Source organism: Chiloscyllium punctatum, chromosome 20 (assembly GCF_047496795.1).
Source record: "Chiloscyllium punctatum isolate Juve2018m chromosome 20, sChiPun1.3, whole genome shotgun sequence".
Taxonomy (NCBI): Eukaryota; Metazoa; Chordata; class Chondrichthyes; order Orectolobiformes; family Hemiscylliidae; genus Chiloscyllium; species Chiloscyllium punctatum.
The window spans coordinates 12697884-12725519 of record NC_092758.1 but is presented as its reverse complement, the minus strand read 5'-3'; the positions used below and the strand labels follow the sequence as shown (position 1 = coordinate 12725519).

Sequence of the window (27636 nt, the reverse complement as noted above, 5' to 3'; positions counted from 1 at the left end):
CATTTCAAGTCCAATGACCCTTCTTCAGTTAAATGGGTACACTAGGAGGAGAATTGCTGAGCAGAATGTTCACTTTCTGGGCAATTCCGTCGGAGTTTGCGACGACGGGGGAATCAGAAAGGTTGAGCCTGAGCAACTGCCATCAGAGCTTCGGAGAGGACTGTTCAGACATTGGAAAATAGCGGCTGTTTATTGCCAATAGCTCCAATGTTAACTGGGAGGAAAAAAAGAGCTGCTCGATGCGGGCCCGCCCTTATCCTCAATCTGCTCTTCGATTGGATCGAAGTTTCACTTGGCTGTCCACAGAGGGCATTGATTGGTCAGAGCCGTGAGAGTTCAGCAAAATTAAACATTGGCGAAAGTTTGCGATTGGAGGCGGCGCGGAAAACAAGGCGGAGCTGCCAGGACTGGGGTGCCGGTTCCTTCCTCGGAAGATTCAGGGATTCCTGTCCCATACTGAGACACTCAGCTCTGGCACTGCCGCCATGGGACAGGCACTGCTGCTCTTTTGCTGCCTTGTCACCACCGCCTGTCCTCGGGATGTGTCGGTGGCGGGGGTCGCTTACCGGCACCATCAGGAGGACGATGGGGTCCGGCCACTGCCCCCGTCCCGGGAGCCCGCGGACTGGAGACGCCGAGAGCAGGAATCTGGAGCACGAGAGGATGGTGGTCCCGCTCACTGCCGCCTGGGGCGAAGAGGTAACGGTTCCAGGGTCCTGAGGCCAATTGGGATCAGGGTGCCAGTGGGTAGTGTGGTCACTGAATTGTACTGAAGAATAAAAGCTCTTTAAATTTGGAACCGGACCATCCGTAAGAGCCCAAATTTCTAAAACACCGCCCCCCCCCCCAAGGAATTTTCGCCTCTTCTCGCTCTTTCCTCCTCCACCCAACTACCTCTCCTCCTTCCAGAAGTACCCACGTCCCAAAATCTGCCCTTTTCCAAATAACCCGCACTTTACTCCATCCCGTCTCACTTACTTTGCTGCTCTCTTATTCCATTTCAACAGCTCTTCCCCACTGCTCCTCCCCACTGCTCCACCCTATTTTCATATCTGATCCCGAAGAGCTGTTGGAGAACTTGGGTGAGCGTGGGAATGTAGATTTCAGGAACAGAGCAGATTAGGTCAGGGAGGGACACCAATCTGTATGTGTTGCTGAGCCAGGGAAGGATAGGGAGTATGGGGACACGACGGCAGAGAAATTGCCAAATAATGGACAGTCACAATCAGCACGGTAATGCCAAGGGAGGTCTATTGAGGGCTTGTGATTATTAGTCACTTGTCTCGTGTAAATTTTGTATTGAGTGTAAAGATTGCCAGGTGTTTCCTGGTAGTTTGACAATGATCACCACCCACCCACCAGCGGCAGGAAATATCACTAACCTCAACATATGCTGATAGCAGTAGGATTGTGCAGTCCTGTACTTGGGTAGCATTACCCATTCTACTGGCAAAACGTACTCTATCTATTTTATGAAAGGGTGAACTTTTGACACTGACAGCAGAGGTATCAATTGTGCACACACACCTAACTTTTCATCAACTACCCTGTCATGGGATATAAAAATTCAAAGAATCTTACAATGCTGAAGGCCTGTGACAGCCCTTTTGAAAGAGTTGTTTCAGGTATAAGACCAATGTATCTGTTATTAAGGTAGGAAGGCCAATCAGAAATGTTATGTACATCAAGGCTGTGTATGCGAATAGTAATCATACTGTTGGTGCTCAATGAAAGAGGACTGTGTGAAGATACTTATTAATTTTACAAACCTGTTACAACAGATAATTGTGCTGAAATCTATACAGAGTACAGCAACAAAAGATTTACTTCACACCTGACAATGCATGGCCACTGGCTGTGTTATAGATTGCACCATCAATATGGACCTATCTTAATTTGATTTGATTTATTGTAGTCACATGCACCTAAGTACAGTGAAAAGCTTTGTTTTGGGAGCATTACAGGCAGATCATAGCAAACAAGGACATAGAGATCACCTGTTGACTTAGATTAAGTATTGGACAACTAACATCTCATCTTACAACGGAACTGTTATGGTATCTTTCTTCCCATGTAATTGAACCTAATTGGGGGAAAAGACTTTAGCTTAGGAATAAACAGAAACTTTAAGATTAGCTCCTGTGTGGAAATTGTCAATAACTTGTATTATCACAATTAATTAGGTTTAACAGGCTAGGACATCTGGCAATAATTTAAAAATAATTATGGGAGCTTTCCCCCCCACATGTGTTTACTCAGCTACTAGGGTTAGTCCTTTTTGTGTTTGTGCCATTGCCTTGTTGTCGAAATAATTTGGCCAGCACAGTAAAAGTATGTTCTTCCAAAGTTTTGCATAGGAGATTTCCCACAGATGGAGAGTCAGATGGAATGTCCTCTTGGAGCAGAGAAGGTGGAGGAGAAGTTTAGTTATGACTTTTAAAATTAGTGAAAAGTTTTGATTGGATAAATATACTTGGAGTTCAGAAGTGGGGCGGGGGGGTGATCTAATTGAAACATACAAAATACTGAATGGCCAGGACAGAGTAGATGTTGGGAAGATGTTTCAATTGGTAGGAAAGACTAGGACCTGATGGCATAGCCTTAGTAAAGGGAAGACCTCTTTGAATGGAGATAAGGAGAAACTTCTTCAACCAGAGAGTGGTGAATCTATGAAATTCATTGCCAAAGAAGGCTGTGCAGACCAGGTCACTGAGTATATTTAAGACCTAGATAGATAGGTTCTTGAGTATCAAGGGAAAAGGAATTACAGGGAGAAAGCAGGAGAATGGGGTTGAGAAACTTATCAGCCATGATTGAATGGTAGAGCAGACTAGATGGCTGAATGGCTTAATTTCTGCTCCAATGTCTTATGGTCTTTATAGCGGAACAGCAATGAGAAAACAGATTTAGACAAAGAATTAGAGACAATAATGACTTTGTGATTTGAAGTGTGCAGTCTGAAATATGATTCACTTGTAACTTAAAGAAAGAAATGTTTAATAGTTGAACAGTACAAAATTCCTGGTGTATGGGGCAAGCGTGAGAACAACTGGATAAATATTTCAAATGGTATTGAAGTGATAGGCTGAACAGCCTCCTCTTTTTATTCTATACAATTCCTGAATCTTACTGGGCAGGAATATTCCACTGGATTGAAATCAGCTGCATAGATTTGGGATCTAAGTGATAAAGTTCAGGAATCCCATTGCCTCTATATTTAGATTCTTAACTCCATATCCTGAAGGTAAGTGACGTTTTTGTTGCTGACATAGTCCAGGATTTCCTGCTCACTTTGGCAGGCTCTGACTGCCAAGAAAAGGTTTGTCGACTTTATGATCTTTAATGTGCACTGATTTTCATTGCTCCACCTTTTGCAGTCTTGGCAAGGGCCCCAAGATCTGGAATTCCCTTCCAAAACCTCACCATTTCCACATTCCCACCCCTTCTTTAAGATGCTCCTTTTAAAAACTGCTTTGTTTACCAGCTTTTGTCACTATCACCTTGTGTGGTTCTGTGTTAATTTTGCTCCATTGTTCATGTACATGGACTGTGCTAATTGCATTTGAGATGGTGGTAAGCTGCTGACTTGAACCACTGATGTCCATGTGCTGAAGGGACACCCATATTGCTGTTGGAAGGAAGTTCCAGAACTTTGTGTCCAAAAATGGCAATAGAATTTCAAGTTAAGATTGTGTTTGGTTTGGAGGGGAACTTGGTGGTCCTATTGTTTCTGGGATCCTCCGCCTGTATCGTTATAGGTCATTGTGAGATCAAAAGGTGCTTTAAACAGCTATTGAGTTGTAGCAGTGCATCTTGTAGGTAAATGGAGGGAGATTGTTAAAGATGTTGGAATAGGATGGAAATGAGATGGACTGCTTTGCCTGAGATGATGTCAAGCTTCTTGGGTGGTGTTGAATGTACACTCATCCAGGCAAGTTGAGAGTTTTTCCATCACATCTATGACTGTCTTGTAGATTGTGAACAGGCAGGAGTCAGGGTGTGAGTTACTTATAGCAGGATTCTTAACCTCTGACCTGCTGTTGAAGCAATAGATAATCCAGTCAACATTTTGGCTGTGGTAGCCTCCAGAGTTTTACTAGTGGGGAATTAGGTGATAGTAATACTACATGTCAAGAAGAAGTGCTTAGATTCCCTCTAAGGGGTTATCATGGCCTGGTACTGTGGTTATGGATGAATGGGGACAGTGTGAGTTAGCTAATAGGACAGTACAGATTTGGATGAGCTCGGGTTTAGAGGGTAAGAGGTTGGTAGGAGTGTGCTATGGGATCCTTAGCATATGTCCATGGTAGAAGATAGAAATGTTAGGTGGAGACTACGACCTTGGGAGTTGGTGGGGCAGGGGCCAGGTTTGCACTCAATCAAAATTATTAGGATGAGAATGGCTTTGTTGACACTGGGAAGCAGATGCCTGAGGTTTAGGATAGGATATAGTAGGTCTTCATGCTACGGTTTCAGCCAAGGTGGTTGACCAACCTGATCAGAGCTGAAAAGGTGTTGCTGGAAAAGCGCAGCAGGTCAGGCAGCATCCAAGGAACAGGAGAATCGACGTTTCGGGCATCAGCCCTTCTTCAGGAATGAGGAAAGTGTGGCCAGCAGGCTAAGATAAAAGGTAGGGAGGAGGGACTTGGGGGAGGGACGTTGGGGATGCGATAGGTGGAAGGAGGTCAAGGTGAGGGTGATAGGCTGGAGTGGGGTGGGGGCGGAGAGGTCAGGAGGAAGATTGCAGGTTAGGAAGGCGGTGCTACAGCACCGCCTTGACCTCCATCCACCTATCGCATTCCCAACGCCCCTCCCCCAAGTCCCTCCTCCTACCTTTTATCTTAGCCTGCTGGACACACTTTCCTCATTCCTGAAGAAGGGCTGATGCCCGAAACGTCGATTCTCCTGTTCCTTGGATGCTGCCTGACCTGTGCTTTTCCAGCAACACCTTTTCAGCTCTGATCTCCAGCATCTGCAGTCCTCACTTTCTCCAACCTGATTAGAGCACCATCTCTGCTCTAACTATTGCTGCCAGCATCTGTCTGCCCTCTGAGTCACCATTCCACAATGCCAACAAGTTGGTTACCTGGACCAAGAGGGATTGCTAGGAGAAAGTGAGGACTGGAGATCAGAGCTGAGCGTTGTGTTCGAAAAGCACAGCAGGTCAGGCAGCATCCAAGGAGCTGGAGGTGGGGAATGTTTCAGGCATAATGCCCGAAACGTCGATTCTTCTGCTCCTTGGATGCTGCCTAACCTGTGCTTTTCCAGCATCACACTCTTGAGGGATTCCTAGTTCTGGATGCAAATATTCCTGGAGGTCTGACCCTAGTTAACATCACAGTACTGAAGGGGGGGTGATAAACCGCCCCGTGTTTACCATGGAGCAAGGCCCACATCGGGAGAGCCAGCAGTATCCATTTTAAAGCAAACAGTATTCATTCTAAGACAGCAGCTGCCAGCCCGACCACGTGATCGGGAGAAGGGGGCCCAAAGACAGATCCGAATACACACCGGACCAGACACTAGTCAGGACTCCAGACAATGGTCATGACTCACAGATCGAAACCCACCTTATCTCGTCAAGGTTCCAACTGACACACACCCATAACCTGATCATGCCAAACAGTCCTACACAAAAGGCAAACACCAAACGAACAGGATGAATCTAACACACTTTGGAAGTAACAAAGGGGCGTGCTAGCCTCCAGCCCTCACGGAGAGACAAGCAGATAGCACCCGGACCCATTTACGTAAAGATAAACAGCACACCTTTTGTGTATGCTGCCGACTCTCCGAGGACGGCAGGAAGCTTGACATTCACACATACTCCAGCCATGATTGCCACCATTCACACTCATTCATACCCAATCTCCTACATCCTGACTCATGAAGCATATAACTTGTAACGTCGCACGGGGAATGAGAGAGCGATCGAGATTCGGACCTCGGTTGGTTTCTGCCGGCGTTAAACACTTTAATAAATTGCCGATTGTCGAATCGCACTCTGGGCTCGGACTGAGATCATTTCATCCGCGCTAACAATTGGGGGCTCGTCCAGGATGATGGCTGCTGGATCTCTGCGAAGGCTCTGGGTGAGTATCTTTACTCTTTTTACCTCTCCCGTAAAAGTTCCCCAGAGCCCCGCAAGGGACTCTGCTGCCGACTGTTATCCGAACCTGTGAACAGAGTGGGTCCGGCAGTCAGGTAACGATAGAGTACTCTGTAAGAGTGCGTGTGTATGTGAGTGATCCCAATCGCCCACCTGCGGAGGATCGCGAAGCACTCGTAAAGTTGTGCATGAGACCGTTTTGATTTTCGTTTACTGTCATTTATTGTTGACGGGTTCTAGTAACTGATGGACTGAATTTCCCTGGACCGACGACTTTAGGCACGAGACCTTGACAGATTGACCCCCCTGTGTAAAACACCGACAAACAAAGCCTTCCTGGATAACCTCTGCAGTGGGAGTTTAGGGGATCCCACTGTATGTTGAGCCTGGTTTTTATTTTGGCGCCATTCCTTCAGTCCGCGGTAGGGTCTGGAAGGCCTACGCGTGCGACAAGACGGGAAGTCCTCCAAACCAGCCCGATGAGCGGAGCCTCTGGGCCAAGCTTTCGCCCATTGCGTCCACAGTCCCGGATGGTGACCTCTGTGGGATTAGCGCGGAGAGGTCTGAGTTCACGCTTCCACCCCCCCTCCCCCCGCACACGGGCCCCTGGTTCATGCCTGGTGCTGGCGGGTACACATGGCCGCTGAACTTCAGACGGTGAGAGAAAGACTCACGGTTTTGTTTAGGTTGCGCGCCCTGGTACAGTCCTTTTTATCTCATTTTTGTTTTTCTAGTGGTCTGCGCTCATGCCGTTTTTTTTTTCTCTCTTTTCTCTCTCTCTCTTCCCCCCCCCCCCCCCCCCCGCCATTGCACACGGGCCCCTGGTTCACGCCTGGTGTTCGCTGGACACGCACAGTCTTTGCGCATTAGGCAGTGAGAGTGAGACTCACAGTAACCCGGGGTCGCACGATCGGGTATACACACACGCCCCGTTTGTACCTAACCCACACCTGCCTTCGACCCGGGGGCTAGGGTCCGATTTCAGGGAGTGGGCTCACCAACCAGGAGGTGAATAAGTTAGCGCCAGTTAAATCTCTTGCGCTCCCACACTGGTAGTGTTGTTATTTCTAAGTCGTCTTTCCATTAAGCCCGCTGCACCCCCCCACCACCCCCCAACATGGCTGGCTGCATGGCAGGCGATTTAGAATGGGGGCCAGAAGGCTCCCTTACTCGTTTCATAGCCGACGAGAATAAAAAGGTCATCAAGGCTATGCTCCGATCGGGCTGGCGTCCTGCCGATCCGCTGGATGCCCAGCGGGAGTGGTGGGCCTGCCAGAAAAGGGATAGATACGAGAAAGCCTGCATCCTTGTGCTTCAGGCACATGTTAGGCTCGCTAGCAAGGTCCAATTATATGTGCAAGATAAGCAGAAACAGGCCTCAGAACACATCGAAGCCCAGGCGCTTGCCAACCGTACGATCCTACCGACATTATCTGAGCCTCCAAGTGCCCCGCCGTCCCCCACCTGGGATTGGGAGGGGCTCGTGGACAACACAGGGTCCCGGGAATCACACGCAAGTCAAGCTCGCGCCGCCCCGGTTAAAGTTGAATATACCCCGGGGGTGGGGAGAAGGGGAAACCAGCGTCCCAAACCCATAACCCCCACCTTAAAATGACATATGTCTCCTTAACCCCAGGTGATACCATGAAACCCCTGGACAGGCTCCCCACCCTCAAGCTCCGCCACAACAATGCTGAATTTTGGCAGCGGCTTAGGGAGAGGCAGATCTGCCACAACCTCCACAATAGGGACGTGGCCGGTCTGGTCCGGACCAAACTCCCGGAGAACCTGTGGTCCAGGCTCCAATCTGTGCACCAGAATGGGTCCTGGTGCACCGACCTCAGTGACAGCCGTCGCGGACAGGAGGCCGCCCTTGCGGACTTTAAGGCTGATGTCAGCGAGGCTCTCGGCCACACGCCGGTCGACTGGCCGTCACCCAGAAACCCGGCGAGGGTGCTCAGGAATATGGGGCCCGTAATTTTGAGGCCTTTCAAGCGTATAGCGGGATCCCCGATGCTGACCGGCAGAACCCCGCATTTATCCAACTATATAAGGACAGGTTAGGCCCCACACACCAGGCTGTCTTCCGGACAGGCCTGGTACCCTACGTCTCTTTCACGGAGCTCGAGAATTGGGCCATGTCCCTCGATAACCAAGCCCCGGCCACCATTGTGGCACTGTCGACACCTGGGCCGCTCGTTTGCTACCGCTGCAGACGGACGGGTCACTACAAGTCTAACTGCCCCCTCTCCTTCCGACGCCCCGGAGACCCCGACCCAGGTCAGCACTGGGGCCGTTCCCCACCGCGGCATGCCCACCGTCGGCACCCCTCACATCCCAGCGAACAAGGAACCCCCAAGCAGGGAACCAACGGCGACCGATGGCCGCAAAAACTCCACGAACCCTGCAGCCCTAGCCCGAAGCCTCCCTCCCCCCGACTGGGATCAGCTCAGTCGCGGGCAGCTGCTTGAGCTCTTACAGCTACTTGCCCAGTGTAAGGACTGAGTAGCGCCGACCCCCGTATCTGGGTTTCTGCATCGCTTGGGGGCTGCCGATGCAACATTTTGATAGATACGGGGGCGTCAGTCTCCCTCACCGACCTCTACCTCCCTTCCACCCATCACTCCATTTCCATCACGGGGGTGGGGGGAAGCTCGGTGGTGGCCCGCCGTAGCGAGGCCACCCTTCTGGAGATCAATTACATTCTACTCCCTGTCCACTTCTGGGTTTGCCCGAACTCGGAAGGGACAATCCTGGGCATTGACCTGCTAGGCGAACTGGGAGCGGTGGTGGACGCGTTCCACCGGCGCCTCCTATGGACGTCCCGCAAATCCCATAAGAGCACCCTTGAGGGTAGATGGGTCCCCACTAGATCGGTCGCTGCACTCGCGCCCTGCGTCCCTATCACCCGGGACTGGACCGGAGAAGGTGCCTTCGGAACAGTCTGCCAGTTGGTCCTGGAGGTCTGGGCCACAAGCAAGCAGGACTGCGGCCTTGTCCATTCCCCTCCCGAGCGGATACTCGGACCTGTACACCCCCCGCACCGACAGTACCTGATCAAACCCGAGGCGCTGCGTGCCGTAGAGATCATTGTGACCGAAATCACCGGCTGCGGTGTCTTGCGACCCGCGGTGTCCACTACCAACTCCCCCATATGGCCAGTCCGTAAGCCGGATGGGAGCTATTGGCTCACCATCGATTATACGGCACTCAACCGGGTCACACCCAAACAGCACCCCTCTTTGTTACTTCCAAAGTGTCTGTTAGATTCATCCTGTTCGTTTGGTGTTTGCCTTTTGTGTAGGACTGTTTGGCATGATCAGGTTATGGGTGTGTGTCAGTTGGAACCTTGACGAGATTATAAGGTGGGTTTCGATCTGAGAGTCATGACCATTGTCTGGAGTCCTGACTAGTGTCTGGTCCGGTGTGTATTCGGATCTGTCTTTGGGCCCCCTTCTCCTGATCACGTGGTCAGGCTGGCAGCTGCTGTTTTAGAATGAATACTGTTTGCTTTAAAATGGATACTGCTGGCTCTCCCGATGTGGGCCTTGCTCCATGGTAAACACGGGGCAGTTTATCACCCCCCTTCAGTACATTGCTGCGGAAGTGCTGCACTGTTGGTTGTCTGTCTTTCAGTATTAAACTGCGAACCTCTTTGCCCTCACAAGTGAACATTAAAGTTTTCATGGCAGTATTTTGAAAAATAGCAGTGGAGCACTCAGATGTGTTTGGCCACTACTTATCTCATGGACAGCGTCTGATTATTATCACTGAAGTTTCTGCCTTCCTTGTATGTGGTGTGATTTTTACAGATTGTTTTGTGTGCATGAATTGGCTGTTGCATTTCCTACATTATAATGTTGACTACCTTTCCTAAAGTAGCTTAATTGTTCTTTGGGAAGTTCTGAGGTGGTTGTATATGGTGCTACAGAAATGGAAGGTTTCCTTTTAAAAAGGTTAAGGAAAGAATTGAAAGAGGGTATGGAAAACCATGAATGGATTTGCTGGAGTAAATAAGGCGGAAGTATTTCCAGTCATAAAGGGCTGCAAAGTTAAGAGATTTACCAAAAGTAAAGGAATTGATGGATATGAAGAAACACATTTTTGCATAGTGAATTGTTTGATCTGGACCATGCTGCCTGATATAGTGGCAGAAGCAGGAACAAGAAGAACACAAGGGAATTAGGGAAAAATCATGCAGACATTAGTGAAACTATAGTGTCTGGCACGAACTGACTAACTCTTTCAAAGAGCTGACAGATGGGCAATGGCTTGTTCCTGTGTTACATTGATCAGTGAGGGACAATAATGGGAATTGAACAGAAGTGGGAGAGAGGGTGGAAAGATAGGGTGACAAACACATTCAAGTTCTTACTTGACCTCTGCTACACAGTGGCAGACCTGCACACTACTGGAAAGTTTTAAAAGTGCACCCACCCACCGACTGACTTTGGGGGAAATGTAGGAAATATGTATTACACTTCAGCTTATGTAAGTTGCTAGAGGATTTCCAAATTCACGTCCTTACTTCCAAACTCCTCCACCACTAAGATCCCCTTCAGATCTGTGCGCCTGTACAATTCTAGCCTCTTGAGTATCCCCGATTTCTATCATTGCCCCGGCCCATTGGATGCGATGTCTTCTCCTCTGAAATTCTCCCCTCAACTCTGTTTTGTTATTCCCCACCTTAAAACCAACCACATTGACCTGCATCCCTCCACCCAAATCTCCTGATGTAGTTCAGTCTCAGCTTTAGTTTGACCGCCATTCCCAGAGCACCTTGGGAATTGATTTGGAAACGTGAGGTGCCCTTGTTAACTCAAACCACGTTTTTCTTTCCTTTTGTTTTTTAACATACTATGATCTCCAAGCTCTGGGTGACATGGGGGCCAATGGAGTCAGAGCGTCGAGAGCAGGCCCTGAGGTTATCTTGGTGCCCGAGGGACTGGCATCAAACGCGCCCATTGCTCTGGTGGAGGCTGGAAGCCGACTGGAATGCCAGCTGGAGGCTCGGGGAGACTTCCAGCTGGTGAGAACCTACCAGGACAACTACCTGATGGTGAGCCAGGCCGGCCTGGACCGAGAGAAGAGGGCAGAGTACCACCTGAAGCTGATCACCCTGAGGGACGGAAGTGCAATTCCTGCCTCACCCCCCATCCTCATCACTGTAAAGGTGGTCGACGTGAATGATAACGCCCCGGTGTTTGCAGAGAGCGCCTACCGGGTCTCCATCCCAGAGAATGAAGCGCCCAACATCACGATCCTGACTGTGACGGCCTCTGACAGGGACCAGGGCGCCAATGGCCGAATCACTTACTCCATTGTGGACTCTTCGTCCCCGGTGGGGCTCCCCGTCTCCTCACTGATCGGCGTTCACCCCGAGCTGGGCACCATTTACACACGGGTGTCGTTCGACTACGAGCGGCTGAGGGCCCTGGAGTTCGTGGTGGAGGCCCGGGACGGCGGCGAGCCCCCGGCCAGCTCCACGGTGCCAGTCAGGCTCGACATAGGCGACGTGAATGACAACCGGCCGGTCTTCACCTCGCCGGGCTCGTTGACGATCACCGTGCCGCTCGAGGCGGCCGGGGAGTGCGAGCTCCAGGAGCCCGAGGGAGCTCCGAGCGGGAGGCCGCCATCTCCATGGCGACGCGGCGGTCACGTGGTGACCAGGGTGAAGGCGGAGGACGCCGACTCGTCTGCAAACGCTGAGGTCCGTTACGAGCTCGCGGCGGGAGGCGGGGCCTTCTCCATCGACAGCAGCAGCGGGGAGATCCGCGCCTGCGTACTGCAGCCCGGAGACTGGGCCGTGACGGTGCGGGCCTGGGACCGCGGCAGCCCCCCGCTCTCCTCCGAGGCCACCTTCACCTTGTCGTTCGTCGCCGCCAGCGACCCGACCCTCGCTGGCCAGAGCCTGGGCCCTCCGACCGTCACGGTGCTGTGCCTCGGGGCGCTGGGAGCCGCCGCCTTGCTACTGCTGCCCGCCCTGCTGGCAGTGCGGGCCCGGTGCGCGGCCGACAAGCGGGACTCCCGGGCCTACAACTGCCGCCGAGCCGAGACCGCCTACCGGCTGCACCCGAAGAGACCGCCCCGGCAGATCCAGAAGGCGGACATCACCCTCCTCCGGCCGGGCGGAGGACGGAGCCGGCGAGGGGCGAACGCCGGACCACCGTCCGCCTCTCCTCCCCCTCCGCCCCAGCCAGCCCCCGAGGAGAGGCCGGGGCCGGGGCCGGAGAAAGCCTATCCCACCCTCCGGAGGGAGCGGGACTCCCAGCATCGTCAGCTGCTGAGGGAACTGGTCCGACTGTCCATGGCTGGCTTCTCGGATTGCACCCTGGAACTCACGCAGGTCTCGCCACACGTTCAGGTAAGAGGAGCGGGAGATACTTCCTAACTTAGGAATGTTGTTACTGAATTTGCACCTCCCCCGACCCAGAGAGAGGGGCATTATCACTGCCCCACGGCAAATGCTCACCTGTATCTTCTATGATCTGAGCAGTGAGCCCACATTCTCGATACTTTCTAATCCCACTGTTCAGAGACGTCCTGTTGCACCATTTTGGATCAGTTGGGACTTGAACCCCTGGCTCAGAGGTAGGGACATTGCCACTGCATAGGCGAAAGTGAGGACTGCAGATGCTGGAGATCAGTGTCAAGATTAGAGTGGTGCTGGAAAAGCGCAGCATCCGAGGAGCAGGAGAATTGACATCTCGGGCAAAAGCCCTTCATCAGGAATGAGGCAGGGAGCCTTTAGGTGGAGAGATAAATAGGGGTGTGGGGCTGGGGAGAAGGTAGCTATGAGTGCAAAAGGTGGATCGAGGTGGGGTGATCTATTTATCCACCCCAGAGACTTCCTGCCTCATTCCTGATGAAGGGCGTTTGCCTGAAACATTGATTCTCCTGCTTCTCGGATGCTGCCTGGCCTGTTGTGCTTTCCCAGCACCACTAACACTGCGTCACAAGTGCACTCCCTGTGACAGACTGAGCAGGAAGCTGTTGCCAGTGTGAGATCTGCATCACTGATTGCGGAGAAGGTGACACACAGGCTTTGTGATGCAGAGGGCCAGGCTAAACCATTGCTGACCAGTCCTACCATGCCCAACTTTTTTTTAAAAGCAGCCCTGAAGAAGGGTTACACCCGAAAGTCGACCTCTGTCCCTCCTGATGCTGCCTGGCTTGCTGTGTTCTTCCAGCCTCTTGCCAGCCCTATGCCAGCTAGTGCAATTTAAATTTAAAAGAACTTAACCAGGAGCTAGAGTAGGCAATCTAGCCCAACAAGCCCGCTCCGCCATTCAATATGATCATGGCTAACCTTTTCAAGGAGTCAGTTTCACTCACTGCCCATTCACCATAACCCTTAGTTCCTTTTCTATTCAAAAATCTACCTAGTTTTGCCTTAAAAACATTTAACAAGGGAGCCTCAACTGCTTCAAAAGGCAGGGAATTCCAGAGGTTCACAACCCTCTGGATGAAGAGGTTCCTCCTCAACTTGGTCCTAAATCTGCTCCCCTTTTATTTCGAGGCTATGCCCCCAGTTCTAGTTTCACCTGCTAGTGGAAACAACTTTCATGCTTCTATTTTTTTATTCCCTTCACAACTTTATATCTTCCTATAAGATTCCCCCTGCCCCCGCAGTTCCAGTGTACTCCATCTCTCCTCATAAGGCAACCGTCTCAACTTTTGAGTCAACATAGTGAACCTCCCCTGCATCCCCTTCAAGTGCCAGTACGTCCTTTCTCAAGTAAGGAGACCAAAACATACCAAAAAAAGGTCCAAATGTGACCTCACCAGCACCCAAACAGCTGCAGTGTTACCTCCCCATTTTTTTTTTAAACTTCATCCCTGTAGCAACGAAGGGCAATATTCCATTTGCCTTTTCAATTACCACCTTCGCCTCCAAACCAACTTTTTGTGATTGATGCACAAGGATACTTAGGTCCCTCGGCACAGTAACATGCTGCAATTTTTCATCATAAGTCCATTTTGTTGTTATTCCTACCAAAATGGATGACCTCACATTTACCAACATTATACTTCATCTGCCAGGCCTTGCCCACGCACTTAACCTATCTATATCTCTCTGCACACTTTGTTGTACCATTCATCTTTGTGCCATCTGTGAACTTTGATACACTACACTTGGTCCCCCAACTCTTAAAATCATCTATGTCTGTTGTAAGCAATTATCCTAATACTGATCGCCATCCAGAAAAACACCACTCATTCAATTCATGAAAGCTGGACTATAAAGCTGCTCTCACTGGTGACCGTGATAATGATCATTGATTTGTTGTTTTTAAAAAAAACTATCTGGTTCACTTATATTCTTAAGGGAAGGAAATCTGCCACCTTTTATCTGGCCTACGCATGGCTTCCAACCGACAGCTATATGGTTGACTCTTAACTACCCTTTGAGACGGCTGAGTGAACTACTCAGTTCAAGGGCAATTAAGGAGGGGTAACAAATGCTCAGTTTCCCCTAGTTACACCACATCCCACAAAAGAAAATGCAGCATTTGAGAATATATCCTGATGCCATTCTTCTCATGATTGGGAAGGATTTTGAAATTAGTGCATGAAATCTCAGTTGTAGGCTTCACTGAAGCTTTATTATTGTTTATTAATCACAGCAGGAGGAAATGAATATCCAGATTTAATTCTGACTTGACTTAGTGGAGTTCTAACATTGTGCTTGCCTGTCATTTTTAATATTTCAATGTTGACAGTGAGATTGATGTTTTTATTTAGATTGCCACAATCTTGTATAGAATTTACATACTACATTTGATGTTTGTAGACAAATCTAGATAGTGTATTATCTTGCATCCTCTTTCCTCTTTCTCAGTTTGAAATGAATATCATATTATTAAAAATGTGGATCATGGAGGGGCAAAGAAATCAAGGGACACCTCTTGTTCTTATAGCTGCAAAATTATAAGGCTGGTTATTTCAGTTCCTGGTCCACTCTGTCTTTCTCTCCTTGTCTGTCCAGCCTCTGCAGAGGCCATGGGTATGTATCCCACTGCTGCTAGTGCAGGGGTAAGGATGTGGATCTGGGTGGGTGTGAACTGATTGGGTGAATGTTCTGCTTCCATGATGTAGAGATTCTAAGATTCTAACTGTCTATTTTTCTCCATTTTTTTTTTTGTCTGCTTCTTTCTCTCCCCACTCCACCAAGGATATTGACAGTGAGGAAATCAGAGATGGTAACAGCGAAAGTCATAGGGGAGACTGTTTCTTCCTATTCAGATACTAACTCATCACGTGAATATTTCCAACAGTCACTGTATTAAAAGCTAATGCAGGATTACAAACAGTAATCAAAAGTGCTATGGCATGTTGCATTTAACTCCTGGACTGAAATGCAAAGAAGTGATAATTCCCCATCCTAAATACTGCATGCATTTTTTGGGCAGTGCCTTTTAGAAGAGATTTGCTGACCTTGCACAGAGTGCAGTTCAGAATTACCAAAATTATATGGACTAAAAGGGTTAAGTTATAGACCAGGGCATAGACTAGGCTTTTAGTATGTTGAGTACAGAAGTTGAAGTGTTTAAAATGCTAAAAGGCTCAGTACAGACACATTATTTGGTGTGGGAGAATCCAACACAAGATGGTGCAAAATTGATGTCAGAAAACACATTCACGGTCAGCACAGTGGAAACCTGGAACTTTTTCTTTCTCTCCCAAAACAACCTCTTAGTGTTTGGGTTCATTTGGAGTTTGATGATTGAGATGATTGGAGTTTTGTTGAGCAAAGGTAATAAGGGATATGGAGCTGAGGTGGTTCTATTAGAACATTTTTGAATTCGCACTTGGAACATAATGTTGGTCGGGCAAGCATTTATTACTTCCTCCTTGAGGAGGAGGTGATGAGCTGCATTCTTGAATCGTTGCAGTCCGTTTGCTGTAGATAGACTGTCAATGCTACCAGGATTCTGACTCCGTGACAGTGAAGGAATGTCGTTATATTTCCAAGTCAGGGTGGTAAGTGGCTTGGAGGGGAACTTGTAGGTGGTGGTGTTCCCATGTGTCTGTTCCCCTCGTCCTCTGGATGGAAGTAGTCGTGGATTTGAAAGATGCTGTCTAAAGATCTTTGAATTTCTGCAGTGCACTGAGTATTGGTGGAGGGAATGGAGGCTTGTGAATGTGTTGCCATCAACTGTTTTACTTTATTCTAGATAGTGTCAAACTTTGAGTGTTGGAGCTGCACTTTTCCAAACAAATGGGAGTGTTGTATTAAACTCCTGACTTGTGCCTTGTCGACTGGTGGACAGGCTGTAGGGAGTCAGGAGGTGAGTTATAAGCTGCAGTATTCCTAACCTCTGGCCTGCTCTTTTAACCATTTTTGTTTATGTAGCAAGTCCAGATGAGTTTATGGTTAATGGAAACCTCCAGCATGTTGATAGTGGGAAATTCAGTGATGGTGGCATTGTCAAGGTATGGTCAGATTGCCTCTTATTGTAGATAGTCATTGCCTAGCATTTGTATGGAACGAATGATACTTGAAACATTGAATAGCTCCACAATTTGGTACGATCGTGACTGATCAAACACTTCTGTGCCTTTGCCCACTCCATCCCCATAACTCTTGGTATTCAGAAATCTATTGACCTCCACCTTAACTCAGTGTTGAGTACATTTAAAGATCAATCATTATCTAATTGGAAGAAGAAGCTCAAGACACATCACTAGATTCCTTTTTTTTGTCCCTGTGATGTTTTAGTTCATTGAGTCCTAGTTGCTATGGCGACATTTAAGTTGCGATCTGGAGCTATGGATTGTGATGGTAGAGGCTCCAATTTCTTTCCATTTGAAGACAGGCCAGGAGAGTCTCCTGCTCTCGCTGTCAGAGAGTATTGTAACGAATTAAAAGTTGATACGTGACCTGTTTGGCCTTTCCTCTGCCATCATGTCCTGGGGTAGGTCTTGAACCTTCAGTGTCTGACTCTCAGGCACAGGGACAGTGTCCACTGCCCTACAAGACCTGCCTGTTCTTGTGCAGCAAATGGAAAATGTTATAATAGCCCATTAACTGTTTCTGGACAACATCACTATTTGGAAAATCCCACCTTCTTAATTCCGAATGCTTTTCACTTCATGAGGTTGATTAACTCACTTCACTGGCAAGAGGCTGACAGCAGCTGTAGTCAGGGAATCATTCCTGCAGGAGTCCTGTACAAAGCAGGATAAATTCACCACATTGTTCTCCTAGTAATGAATCTCCACTCCAGACGTGTACAAATAAAACTCTGCCAATGCCAGGGAAGGTTAATTAAATTTCCTGCAGCTCATGGCCTAATGTCCCTGTGTCAACATTGCGCTGGCTGTGGGTATAGATAATCTGATTGAGGTGTTAAGGTAGTTAAAGGAGTTGATGGGTGGATACAAAGAAATTGTTTCCTCTGGGGGAAAATCTAGAATGAGGGACATGCCCTTAAAGTTAAAGCCAGGCTGTTCAGAGGTCATGTTAGGAAGCACTTCCTCATACAAAGGGGAGTGGAAATTTGCAACACAGTCTTCCTCGCATTCTTCCCGCTGCCACTAGCATTCCATAAAACATAAAGAAAGCCAAAGCTGTTAAGGCTGGGGGTCAGTTCTCCCCTTTGGATTTGCAATCCCTCGAGTATCAGTGTATACCTGGCCTATAATCTAACCTTTTGGGCATCATTATGATGAACTACATCCTTCCTGAAATGCAGTGCCCAGGAATGCAGTTTTCCAGATGGGGCTAACCAGAGTTCTGAACGGCTTTTACATAACTTGCACCCATTGTTGTACTTGTATTCCAGCCTGTCTTTAAAGTAAAATGCAACATTCCAGTGGTTTTTAAAATTATTTCCCTTGTCCACTGGTGCTTAACCTTTCCTTTATGTGTGCCTCTTTCTGTAAAGGTCATTGGGATTTATTGAGTGGGTTTAACACAGTGAGTGATTCGTGTAAAGCGGATCATGCCACCTTTTTTAAAGCAGCAACTTGAGGCTAACCATGATGAGAATATTTCAATGCTGCAGATCTCGCTACAGCCACCTCATCTGGATTAACAGGACCCACACTCTGATCAGGAACCATAAGACATAGGAACAGAATTAGGTCAATTGGTCCATCAGGATATATTTCCATGTCAGGATGGTGAGTGGCTTGGAGGGGGACTTCAGGGGGTGCTGTTCCCATGTATCTGATACACTTGTCCTTCTACATGGTGGAGGTTGTGGGTTTGGATGACTGTGTGGGGTTTTTAAATTTTTGGCATTAGTCTAGCTTTTTAATTCCAAGTTTTTATTGAATTCAGATTTCACCATCTGCCATTGATTCAAACCCATGTCACTAGAATGAGAGTCCTGGGACTCTGGATTAGCCTCACTGATTATTATCACTACGGCATTGGCTTCCCTTGTGTATCTGTAGTTGTGCTCAGAAGGTGCTGGTGGGCCATATTCTTGAAATATTGGTAGCTGGTTTGATATCAGTTGTCTTGCCAGACGAGTAGGTAAGAGTGACACACATTGAAGAAAGACTGCAGGTATACATAGATTCAGGCCAGGCTAGGTTCCTTCACTAAATGGACATTAAATAACCACCTGAGATTTAAAGACAATGCAATACTTCCTGCTCATTTTGGCTGACATTATTTATTTCCAGAATTTTTAAAAAGTTATATTTCTCAGACAGTACAGGTTCATAGCTCCTTGAAAGTGGAGTTGCAGGTAGATAGGATAGTGAAGAAGGTGTTTGGTATGCTTTCCTTTATTGGTCAGAGTATTGAGTACAGGAGTTGGGAGGTCATGTTGTGACTGTACAGGACATTGGTTAGGCCACTGGTGGAATACTGTGTGCAATTCTGATTTCCTTCCTATCGGAACGATGTTGTAAAACTTGAAAGGGTTCGAAAAGACTTACAAGGATGTTGCCAGGATTGGAGGATTTGAGCTATAGGGAGAGGTTGAACAGGGTAGGGCTGTTTTCCCTAGAGCGTCGGAGGTTTACAAAATCATGAGCATGGATTGGGTAAATGGACAAAGTCTTTTCCCTGGGGTGGGGAAGTCCAGAACTAGAGGGCATAGGTTTAGGGTGAGAGGGGAAGATACAAGAGACCTAAGAGGCAACTTGTTCACTCAGAGGGTGGTGCGTATATGGAATGAGCTGCCATAGGAAGTGGTGGTGACTAATACAAATGCACCATTTAAAAGGTGTCTGTATGGGTATATGAATACGAGGGGTTTGGAGGGATATGAGCAGATGTTGGCGGTTGGGATATCTGGTCGGCATGGACGGGTTGGACCGAAGAGTCTGTTTCTGTGCTGTACATCTATGACTAACATGGTAGGATTTGAATGTGGTCCTCTGGGTTGGTAGTTCAATATTAGAACAATCTCACTGTACATAGCGAGACTGAACTACTAAGCTGCTAGTTTTGAGCACACTTTTAAAAGTTAAGACTGATAGCCTATTCATTTCTGGAGGCAATGTGTGTAGGGGGGGATGTTGTGACATTTAAATTATCTTTTCCTTTTCTGTTTTATAGCAAATCTCCCAGCTGCTCTCCTTATTACACCAAGGACAGTTCCAAGCTAAGCCAAATTTTCGAGGAAATAAATATTTGAAGAACTACAGGTATGTTCTCTTATTAAGTCTCTTCCGTTCAAAGTTTGGGAGAAGATTTGTAGCTCGGGTGCTCGTTGTTGTGGTTCTGTTCGCCGAGCTGGGAATTTGTCTTGCAAACGTTTCGTCCCCTGTCTAGGTGACATCCTCAGTGCTTGGGAGCCTCCTGTGAAGCGCTTCTGTGCTGTTTCCTCCGGCATTTATAGTGGCCTGTCTCTGCCGCTTCCGGTTGTCAGTTCCAGCTGTCCGCTGTAGTGGCCGGTATATTGGGTCCAGGTCGATGTGTTTGTTGATAGAGGCATGGCACTCATCCACAGACTCTAGGAATTCCCTGGCTGTTCTCTGTTTGGCTTGCCCTATAATGGTAGTGTTGTCCCAGTCGAATTCATGTTGCTTGTCATCTGTGTGTGGGGCTACTAAGGATAGCTGGTCGTGTCGTTTCGTGGCTAGTTGGTGTTCATGGATGCAGATCGTTAGCTGTCTTCCAGCTAACGATCCGTATCCATGAACACCAACTAGCCACGAAACGACACGACCAGCTATCCTTAGTAGCCCCACACACAGATGACAAGCAACATGAATTTGACTGGGACAACACTACCATTATAGGGCAAGCCAAACAGAGAACAGCCAGGGAATTCCTAGAGTCTGTGGATGAGTGCCATGCCTCTATCAACAAACACATCGACCTGGACCCAATATACCGGCCACTACAGCGGACAGCTGGAACTGACAGCCGGAAGCGGCAGAGACAGGCCACTATAAATGCCGGAGGAAACAGCACAGAAGCGCTTCACAGGAGGCTCCCAAGCACTGAGGATGTCACCTAGACAGGGGACGAAACGTTTGCAAGACAAATTCCCAGCTCGGCGAACAGAACCACAACAAGTCTCTTCCATATTCTCGGCACAAAGATGCTGTTTGCAATTTTGGAACAGTTAATAACTCGAGGTGATACAACGTGAGATTGATATATATTGGGAATGTTTAGGATGTGGAATTATAATGCAGTGGTTACAGACAGGGCCTAGGTCAGGGAGTACGTCAGGGCCTAATAGCTGTGGCTCGGGTTGAGGGTGGTGTTGCTATACTTGGAACCAGGATTGGTGTCCTGAATAAGGCACAATAGCAGGGCCCTTGAAATCTGCCCAAGCCCCTGATTACTGAAATAAAAAGGTCTGAAGGAGTTAATGATGCCATAAACCCACTCGGGTGTTGCCAAATGGACTTTTGGGCAGAATACCGTAGGATCTCAATGGAGTAAGTCCTAACATCTGGTCAATCAGTCATTAATAATGTTGATCAGGTAAATGTAACCTGCAGCTACTTGCTGACATGCAATAAACCGCATCTTGTCAACAACTGGTCACTCTTCTAGTTAGACCAGGAAGTGGTTTTCCTCAACCACAGGAAACCAAGCTGGCCCTGTGGTTGCTGACACTTTAAAGAGGATGGTAGCAGCAACAGTTCAGACACTGCCATGAGCTTTCATGTCCATAGAACAGTTGCTGATTCAGTAGTTGCCTTAAAAGCGTGGATAACTATTAGAGGAAAAAAAGTGTAAGGAGAGGTAAGTTGCAGGGGGTTGAAAGAGCAAAGCAGTGGGTGTAATTGGACTGCTGGATAAGAGTGAGCGTGGACTTGATAGGCTGAATGGCCATTTTTTTACTGTATTCTTTTGATTCCATGAATGGTTTTATGGAACATTTTCCTTTTATAGTCAAAGTACTTGCAAGTGATGGAGTCAGTCTTGGCTCAGTGAGTAGCACTGTCATCTCTGGGTCAGAAGGTTATGGGTTCAAGTCCCCCTTGGACACTCCCAGCTCACTATCTGGTTCCACGCTCCCTTGAAGAAGTACTATACTGCTAACGGCACTGACGTTCAGGCGTCTTGCATGATTCAAGCTCCAGTTTGCTCTCCTTTTAAAAGATTTCAGATTGCTATTTTGACAAAGTTTGGGAGTTCTCCTCAGTGTTCTGGATCAATATTTTTTTCCAACCAGCATCACCAAAAAATAGAATTATGAGTGTGATCACACTGATGTTACAGAATCTTGCTGTGCTATCTATGGCTGTTGTACTTCTTACATTACAACAGTGGCTACACTTTTTTTTTGGAAAAAAAGTACACCTTTGACTCTGAAATGCTTTTGTGTTTGAGTTTGGGGGGGTGGGGGAGGTGGCATTGGTTTCAGCAACATTTGTTGTGGCTGTCAGACCAGTTGAGTTCCCTATTGTACTTGCTGTGGAGATGCTGAATGGAAATGTTAGGGTAACATATACCCCACTTTGTCACCCTTCCCAGAATCACTTTCTCCTTGAAGCAAGGAGAGAGAAGAAGACTGTCTGTCTGTCTGTCTGTCCCCTCTTCTCCCTCCCGGACATCCAGACTGGGTTTTAGCGCACATTCTTGGCTTCCAAGCTGCAGGTTCACTGTTACTGTGAAAGACTTGCACCTCCAGATGCTTGACTCAAAGTGGTTGGCAGGCAGTGAAGTAATTTTGAAGTATAGTCACAGTTGCAGTGTGGGGAAACATAGCCGCCAATTTTCACACAGTAAGATCTCACTAATGGCGATGAGGTAAGTGATCAGAGGGATAAAAGTTGACCAGGATGCTGCAGAGAGCTCCCTGGCTGTTGGAATTGATTTTGCATTTAGTATCACAATGGTATCTAAGTTGCAATAGACATCTTCTACATTGTTCACAGTGAAGCATCACTTTGACATAGACATGCTTCCCCTTCAGTACCCAGCTGAGTGGCAATGCCATGGCCTGGTCCCACGTTTATCTGCCTACTTGCAACTTTGGAATTGAAGATGCTGTATAAATGCAAATTAATTAAACAAAATTATGGATCACAAAAAGAGGCCTAATGGCCCATTGAAAAAATTATACAATTTGTTCAACTCTCTCTTTCTTTCTCTATAGTGTAGCTCATTCCCTCTTTCGGTTTCCCACCCCTTTCCTTTTCTATTCCTTCCCCAATTATTTTCTAGCTATCCAGATTTTAAATCTCTTCCTGGGCATACCAGATTAAGGCGGTTGTTGTCTTTTCTACCTGTATCACAGGGCAGCAATGCAAGAAGCTGACAGGACGAGTCTGAAGGACAGCGGTCAGGGAGAGAGCGAGGAGGGAGACAGCGATTGTGATACCGGTAGAAACTCGCCCATTGACTGTCTGCTTGAAGAGGGACTGAATGATCTGCTGTCTAGGGGAGGCTGGACAACACCAGGTGAGGGGAGTCTCTGGGTCAGCCTGACCCTGGCAGTCTTGCAAGCCCCAGCTGCTGTGTTTCGATTTGAACCCACATCCCCAGGGAATTATCAAAATACCAAGAATGCTCAAATTCTGAAACATAATGGAGAAAATCAGGTCTGGCAGTATCTATGGAGAGAAAAAGAGTTACTCATAGAATCACTACAGTGTAGGAACAGGCCATTCGGTCCTACAAGTCCACATAGACCATCCAAAGAAGTATCTTACCCAGACCCATTCCCCTACTACTCTACATTTATCCCTAGCTAATGTACCTAACCTTCACATTTCTGAACACTATGGGCAATTTAGCATGGCCAATTCACCTAACCTGCACACTTTTTTGAATTGTGGGAAGAAACCAGAGCACCTGGAGGAAACCCACGCAGACACTGGGAAAACATGGAAACCCCGCACAGACAATCACCCGAGGCTGAAATAGAACCCGGGTTTCTGGTGCTGAGAGGCAGCAGTGCTAACCACTGAGCCACCGTGCCAACCCAGTCAAATAGAAATAGCAGAGAGTAGATATTCCACTGTCTTTAATGTTTCTGGATTTGATAAACTTCTTTACAACAGATTGGACTCTCCCCACCGATGCTATCAGACCTGTGTACGTTGCCCAGAGAGTTAGCCTGTGTTTCTAGGATATTATTCCAGTGTCATTATTGCAAGAGTACCCCACCTTGGTATGTTTGGCCCCTCTAGTTTCAGTTATTCACATTTCCTGTGTTCCAGAATTGGGAGCGAGGGCCAGTACAGGTGAGGAGCTGAGTCTGGAGGAGCTGTGCTGGATGTTACCGTCACCATTACCATTGGATTACAAGGAGAATGTCTTCAAGCCAGAGCCAATTGAGAATTCTCCGCCCATTTGCGATGGTGAGAAGACCACTTTCTCAACCTTCGGCAAAAACTCGATGGAGCTTTATGCTGAGACAGAGGAGTCTGCTGTCAAAGGGTCTCTCTTGACTGAGATGAGTGCCCTTTTCCAGCTCCTGCTGTCTCAGAAAGCCGAGGTATATGCAGAATCGAGCCCCAAGCTTCTCCTCAACTTTTCGGGTCGGAGGAGTATCTTTAGCGGCAGCGAGGGGGATGGGATCGGAGTGCCACCTGGGGGCAGGTTTCCTGGATGTGGTCGTCCTGGGAGTGGAATAAGGCATCTCCCTGTGGTGCAGGAAGCCACGGAGCAGAGAGATGGGACAGAGCTGGACTTCCATCGACTGGTTTAATGGTGAGTGAGTGATTATCATGTCACTGAGCATTTGTGGTGTTCCCACTCATTGGCACTGCAGTTACCCTCTTAGAGTCATACAGCACAGAAACAGATCTTTTGGTCCAACCAATGCATGCTGAACGTAATCTCAAACTAAACTAGTCCCACCTGTTTGCTCCTGCCACATATCCCTCCAAATCTTTCCTATTCATGTACTTACCCAAATATCTTTTAAATGTTGTAATTATGCCCCAACCATCACTTCCTCAGGAAGTTCATTCCATGCAAACCACCCTGTGTAAAAAAAAAAAAGTCTCTAATGCTTTTTTTTTGTCTTTATATCCCTACACTATTACCATGCAGCAGTAATCTCTCTATAATTATTCTGTCTCCTGCTGTTATGTAGCCATTTGGCAAGCTCACCATGAATCCCATGTAACCTAATATTACCATGTGTTACCCTGTCAAAGGCTTTACGAAAATCCAGATAAACAACATCTACTACGCTAACATCAATCTTTTTGATAACTTCCTTAAAAAAAAACCCGATCAAGTTTGAAAGACATTCTCTTCACACAAAACCATGCTAACTATCTCTCACCAATTTTTGCCTCCCTAAATGCCCATAAATCCTATCTTTTATGATCGCCTCCAACAATTTACCCACAACCGAAGTCAGACTCACAAATCTATAGTTTCCTAGTTTCTCGTTACAACCTCTCTTAAACAAAGGTACAACATTAGCTACCCTCACCTGTAATTATTGATGATGCAAATATTTCTGCAAAAGGTCTTGTGTCCTAACAAAAACAAAGAATAGCAGCTGCTGGAAATCAGAAACCATGACAGAAATTGCTGGAAAAAACTCAGCATCTGTGGAGAGGAAGCAGAGACAACATTTTGGGTCTAGTGATCCTTTTTCAGAATTGTTCTGATGGGTTACAGCGGACTTGAAACATTAACTCTGCTTTGTCTCCAGAGATGCTGCCAGACTTGCTGAGTGTTTCCAGCAATTTCTGTTTTTCTTTTAAACCTTCTTGTCCTGTACCAAAATGCATTGTCTTTTGAAACCAAAATGCATTTTGACTTGCAGGTATCACTGGCAAGACTGACTCCTACTGTCCATCTGTAACTGCCTGCTAAAGTGTTAGCCATCTTTAAACTACTTTTTGTAGGCTTGGGTATTCCTGGTATTTGTCACCCATCCCTAATTGCCAAGAAGGTAGTTAAGAGTTCAACTACATTGCTGTGGTATGGAGTCACATGTTGGGCAGACCAAGTAAGACTCACTAATGTCCTTCAAGGAAGGAAATCAGCCAGTCAGATGGGTTCTGATGATGATCCAATGGTTACATGGTCACCATTACGGAGACTAGCTTTTATATTCCAGATTTATTAATTAAGTTTAAATTCCAGAAGCTATAAAGAAGTTTTGAACCCATATCTCCGGAGGGCAGGGATTTACCTGCAGATTGGGGTATAATTCGAGTCATGTATAGGTTCAGACCTGATAATGATAACTGTCCTTCTAAAAGGAAGCATTCATGAAGCAACTGACGTTCTGACAACTTTGCGTTTTTGTTTTGCTGAGGCAAGTGTTTTTTTTTTAAAATATGTATTTCTGGGGTCTTTTCAAATGGTTGGAGTGAGGTTTGAACTAGCGTTCTTACTTTTTGGAGTCATGACTGTGCACACTATTAGGCACTGCCAGAATTTGTTCTTATTGTGGATTTGTGAGACAATGAAGCCTGGAGGAAGGACAAAGAAAAATATTAAATTTTAATGGGAACAAGTTCACTTGGGGTTTGGAACTAGACAAAGCTTCAAATTTCCCTATCTGCTGATGGAAAAGTGAGAGGTGATCTATCCTGTTAGATTAGGTATTGAGATCTTCCACAATATAATTCTTCAAATCAAGGATATAGTAGAGAAGAAGGCAGCTTGACCCATCATGCTGTGCTAGCTCTTCACCAGAGATATCCAATTGAAACCATTCCCCACAGTTCTTTCTCCATAGCTGCCTTTTTCCCTTTCAATGTAGAATGACTTTTATTAACATCCATGCCAGGTGCTTCCTGTAGCTCAACCAGGGTGTGGTTTCTTTAGTCCTGTTGTCAGAATGGATGTGTTTTTGCCAGAGGTATTCTCACAGACAATCTGAGTGATACAAAAACAGTGCCTGTGACTTTCCAAAGAGATTCTTTCCCACAAAAATGATCAAATTTACCTTTCGAGCTTGTCAACATTTTCAGGCAGGGCAAACTTCCATGTAATGTCAGTCTGTTTGTTTGGAAATGTTGATTGTCTGATCATTATCATTTTTGTGGGAGCTTGCTGTTCCTTTTGAGACACTGTGTGGTCACGATGGATGCTATGTACATGCAGCTCTCCTCCCTCTCCTGCCTCCCTCCCTCCCCCCTCCCCTCTTTCCCTTCCCCCACCCCCCCTCGCTTATTGCTGCAGCATTTCAACAGTTATGATAGCGACTACGCTTTGTTGGTTGTGTTGAATTTTATCACATCCTGAGGATGTGGCTTTCCAAATGCCTCTACTTTGCACTGAAGAGAGAAGTTAGGTAAGTGTGTGAATGAGAAAAAAGGATATGCGAGTGGAGATGATACAAAATGATGGGAGTAGACCCATGATATATAAACACTGGGTTGTGTGTTGGTGTGTCTGTGCCATACATTGTAGTATTTGTTTCTTGGCATCATTCAGTGCTACTTTGGTATTGATGTTCAACTTATAGGTTGTGTGGAAAGACAACCAAAGCTTGATGTTAATCTGTATATTACTGACAGTTACTTTCTGTTCTAGATCTCATCAATCATCTAGAGGAGGTTGGGTGTCTATATCGAAGGTCATGTCCAGCATTCTGAGTGGTTTCTTGAGAGACATTGGCTGAAGAGATCAAATGGAGTGAACAATTGAAACCATGACCTTGCTGCTTGAAGTACCTAACCTGGATTGACACTCAGTGACTCCCCCCCCCCCCCCCCCCCCAAAACAAAACCTCTGAGGCCTCCTACAGATTTGTTAATGCAGGATGGTGTGTCTGTGTGTGTTTGTTTTGTGTGTTTGTGAACTGATGGTTAGAAAACCAAAGACTTTCACATGAAATGTTGACTTTTGTGCTTCACTGCCCCAGGACTGGACCCTGGAGCATGGGTAAGGGGTAAATGTTGTTAGTTTTGTGTTCATTCATTGAAAGGATTTTGTAAATATTTCCCTGACTTTTACTGAAAAGAGGCTGTGTGGTAAATATTTGAACTTACCCTTTGTCTATCCCAGTTAAGGACTGCAGAATATTTTTCTACCCTATTTAATGATTTTTTCCCTGGCCCAATGATCATGGTGTTTTTATATATTTGTATGTTTCTTCCTTTTATTGCTTGAACTGCCTAATGTATATTTTGCGCTTTTACAATAAAATTTGAACCTTTTTTAAGTAATTAAA

General features: G+C 47.0%; 1 protein-coding gene across 1 annotated transcript; it reads left to right on the top strand.

Annotated features, from left to right (window-relative positions):
* Positions 1 to 424: 424 nt before the first annotated feature.
* LOC140491893 (protocadherin-18-like) lies at positions 425 to 27636 on the top strand. The gene is made up of 6 exons (XM_072590332.1): positions 425 to 699; positions 10981 to 12473; positions 19632 to 19720; positions 22780 to 22943; positions 23705 to 24197; positions 26997 to 27636. Exons 1-5 carry the CDS (start codon positions 486 to 488, stop codon positions 24193 to 24195), a joined length of 2451 nt encoding a protein of 816 aa, XP_072446433.1. The 5' UTR covers positions 425 to 485; the 3' UTR covers positions 24196 to 24197; positions 26997 to 27636.

What these genes read in the sequence shown, in the direction of transcription:
- LOC140491893 (XM_072590332.1), top strand. Translation starts at nt 486, where the DNA reads ATGGGACAGGCACTGCTGCTCTTTTGCTGCCTTGTCACCACCGCCTGT. An exon ending in AAATATTTGAAGAACTACAG is followed by an intron (nt 19,721 to 22,779) that starts GTATGTTCTCTT and finishes CCTGTATCACAG; the next exon opens with GGCAGCAATGCAAGAAGCTG. An exon ending in GGGAGGCTGGACAACACCAG is followed by an intron (nt 22,944 to 23,704) that starts GTGAGGGGAGTC and finishes CCTGTGTTCCAG; the next exon opens with AATTGGGAGCGAGGGCCAGT.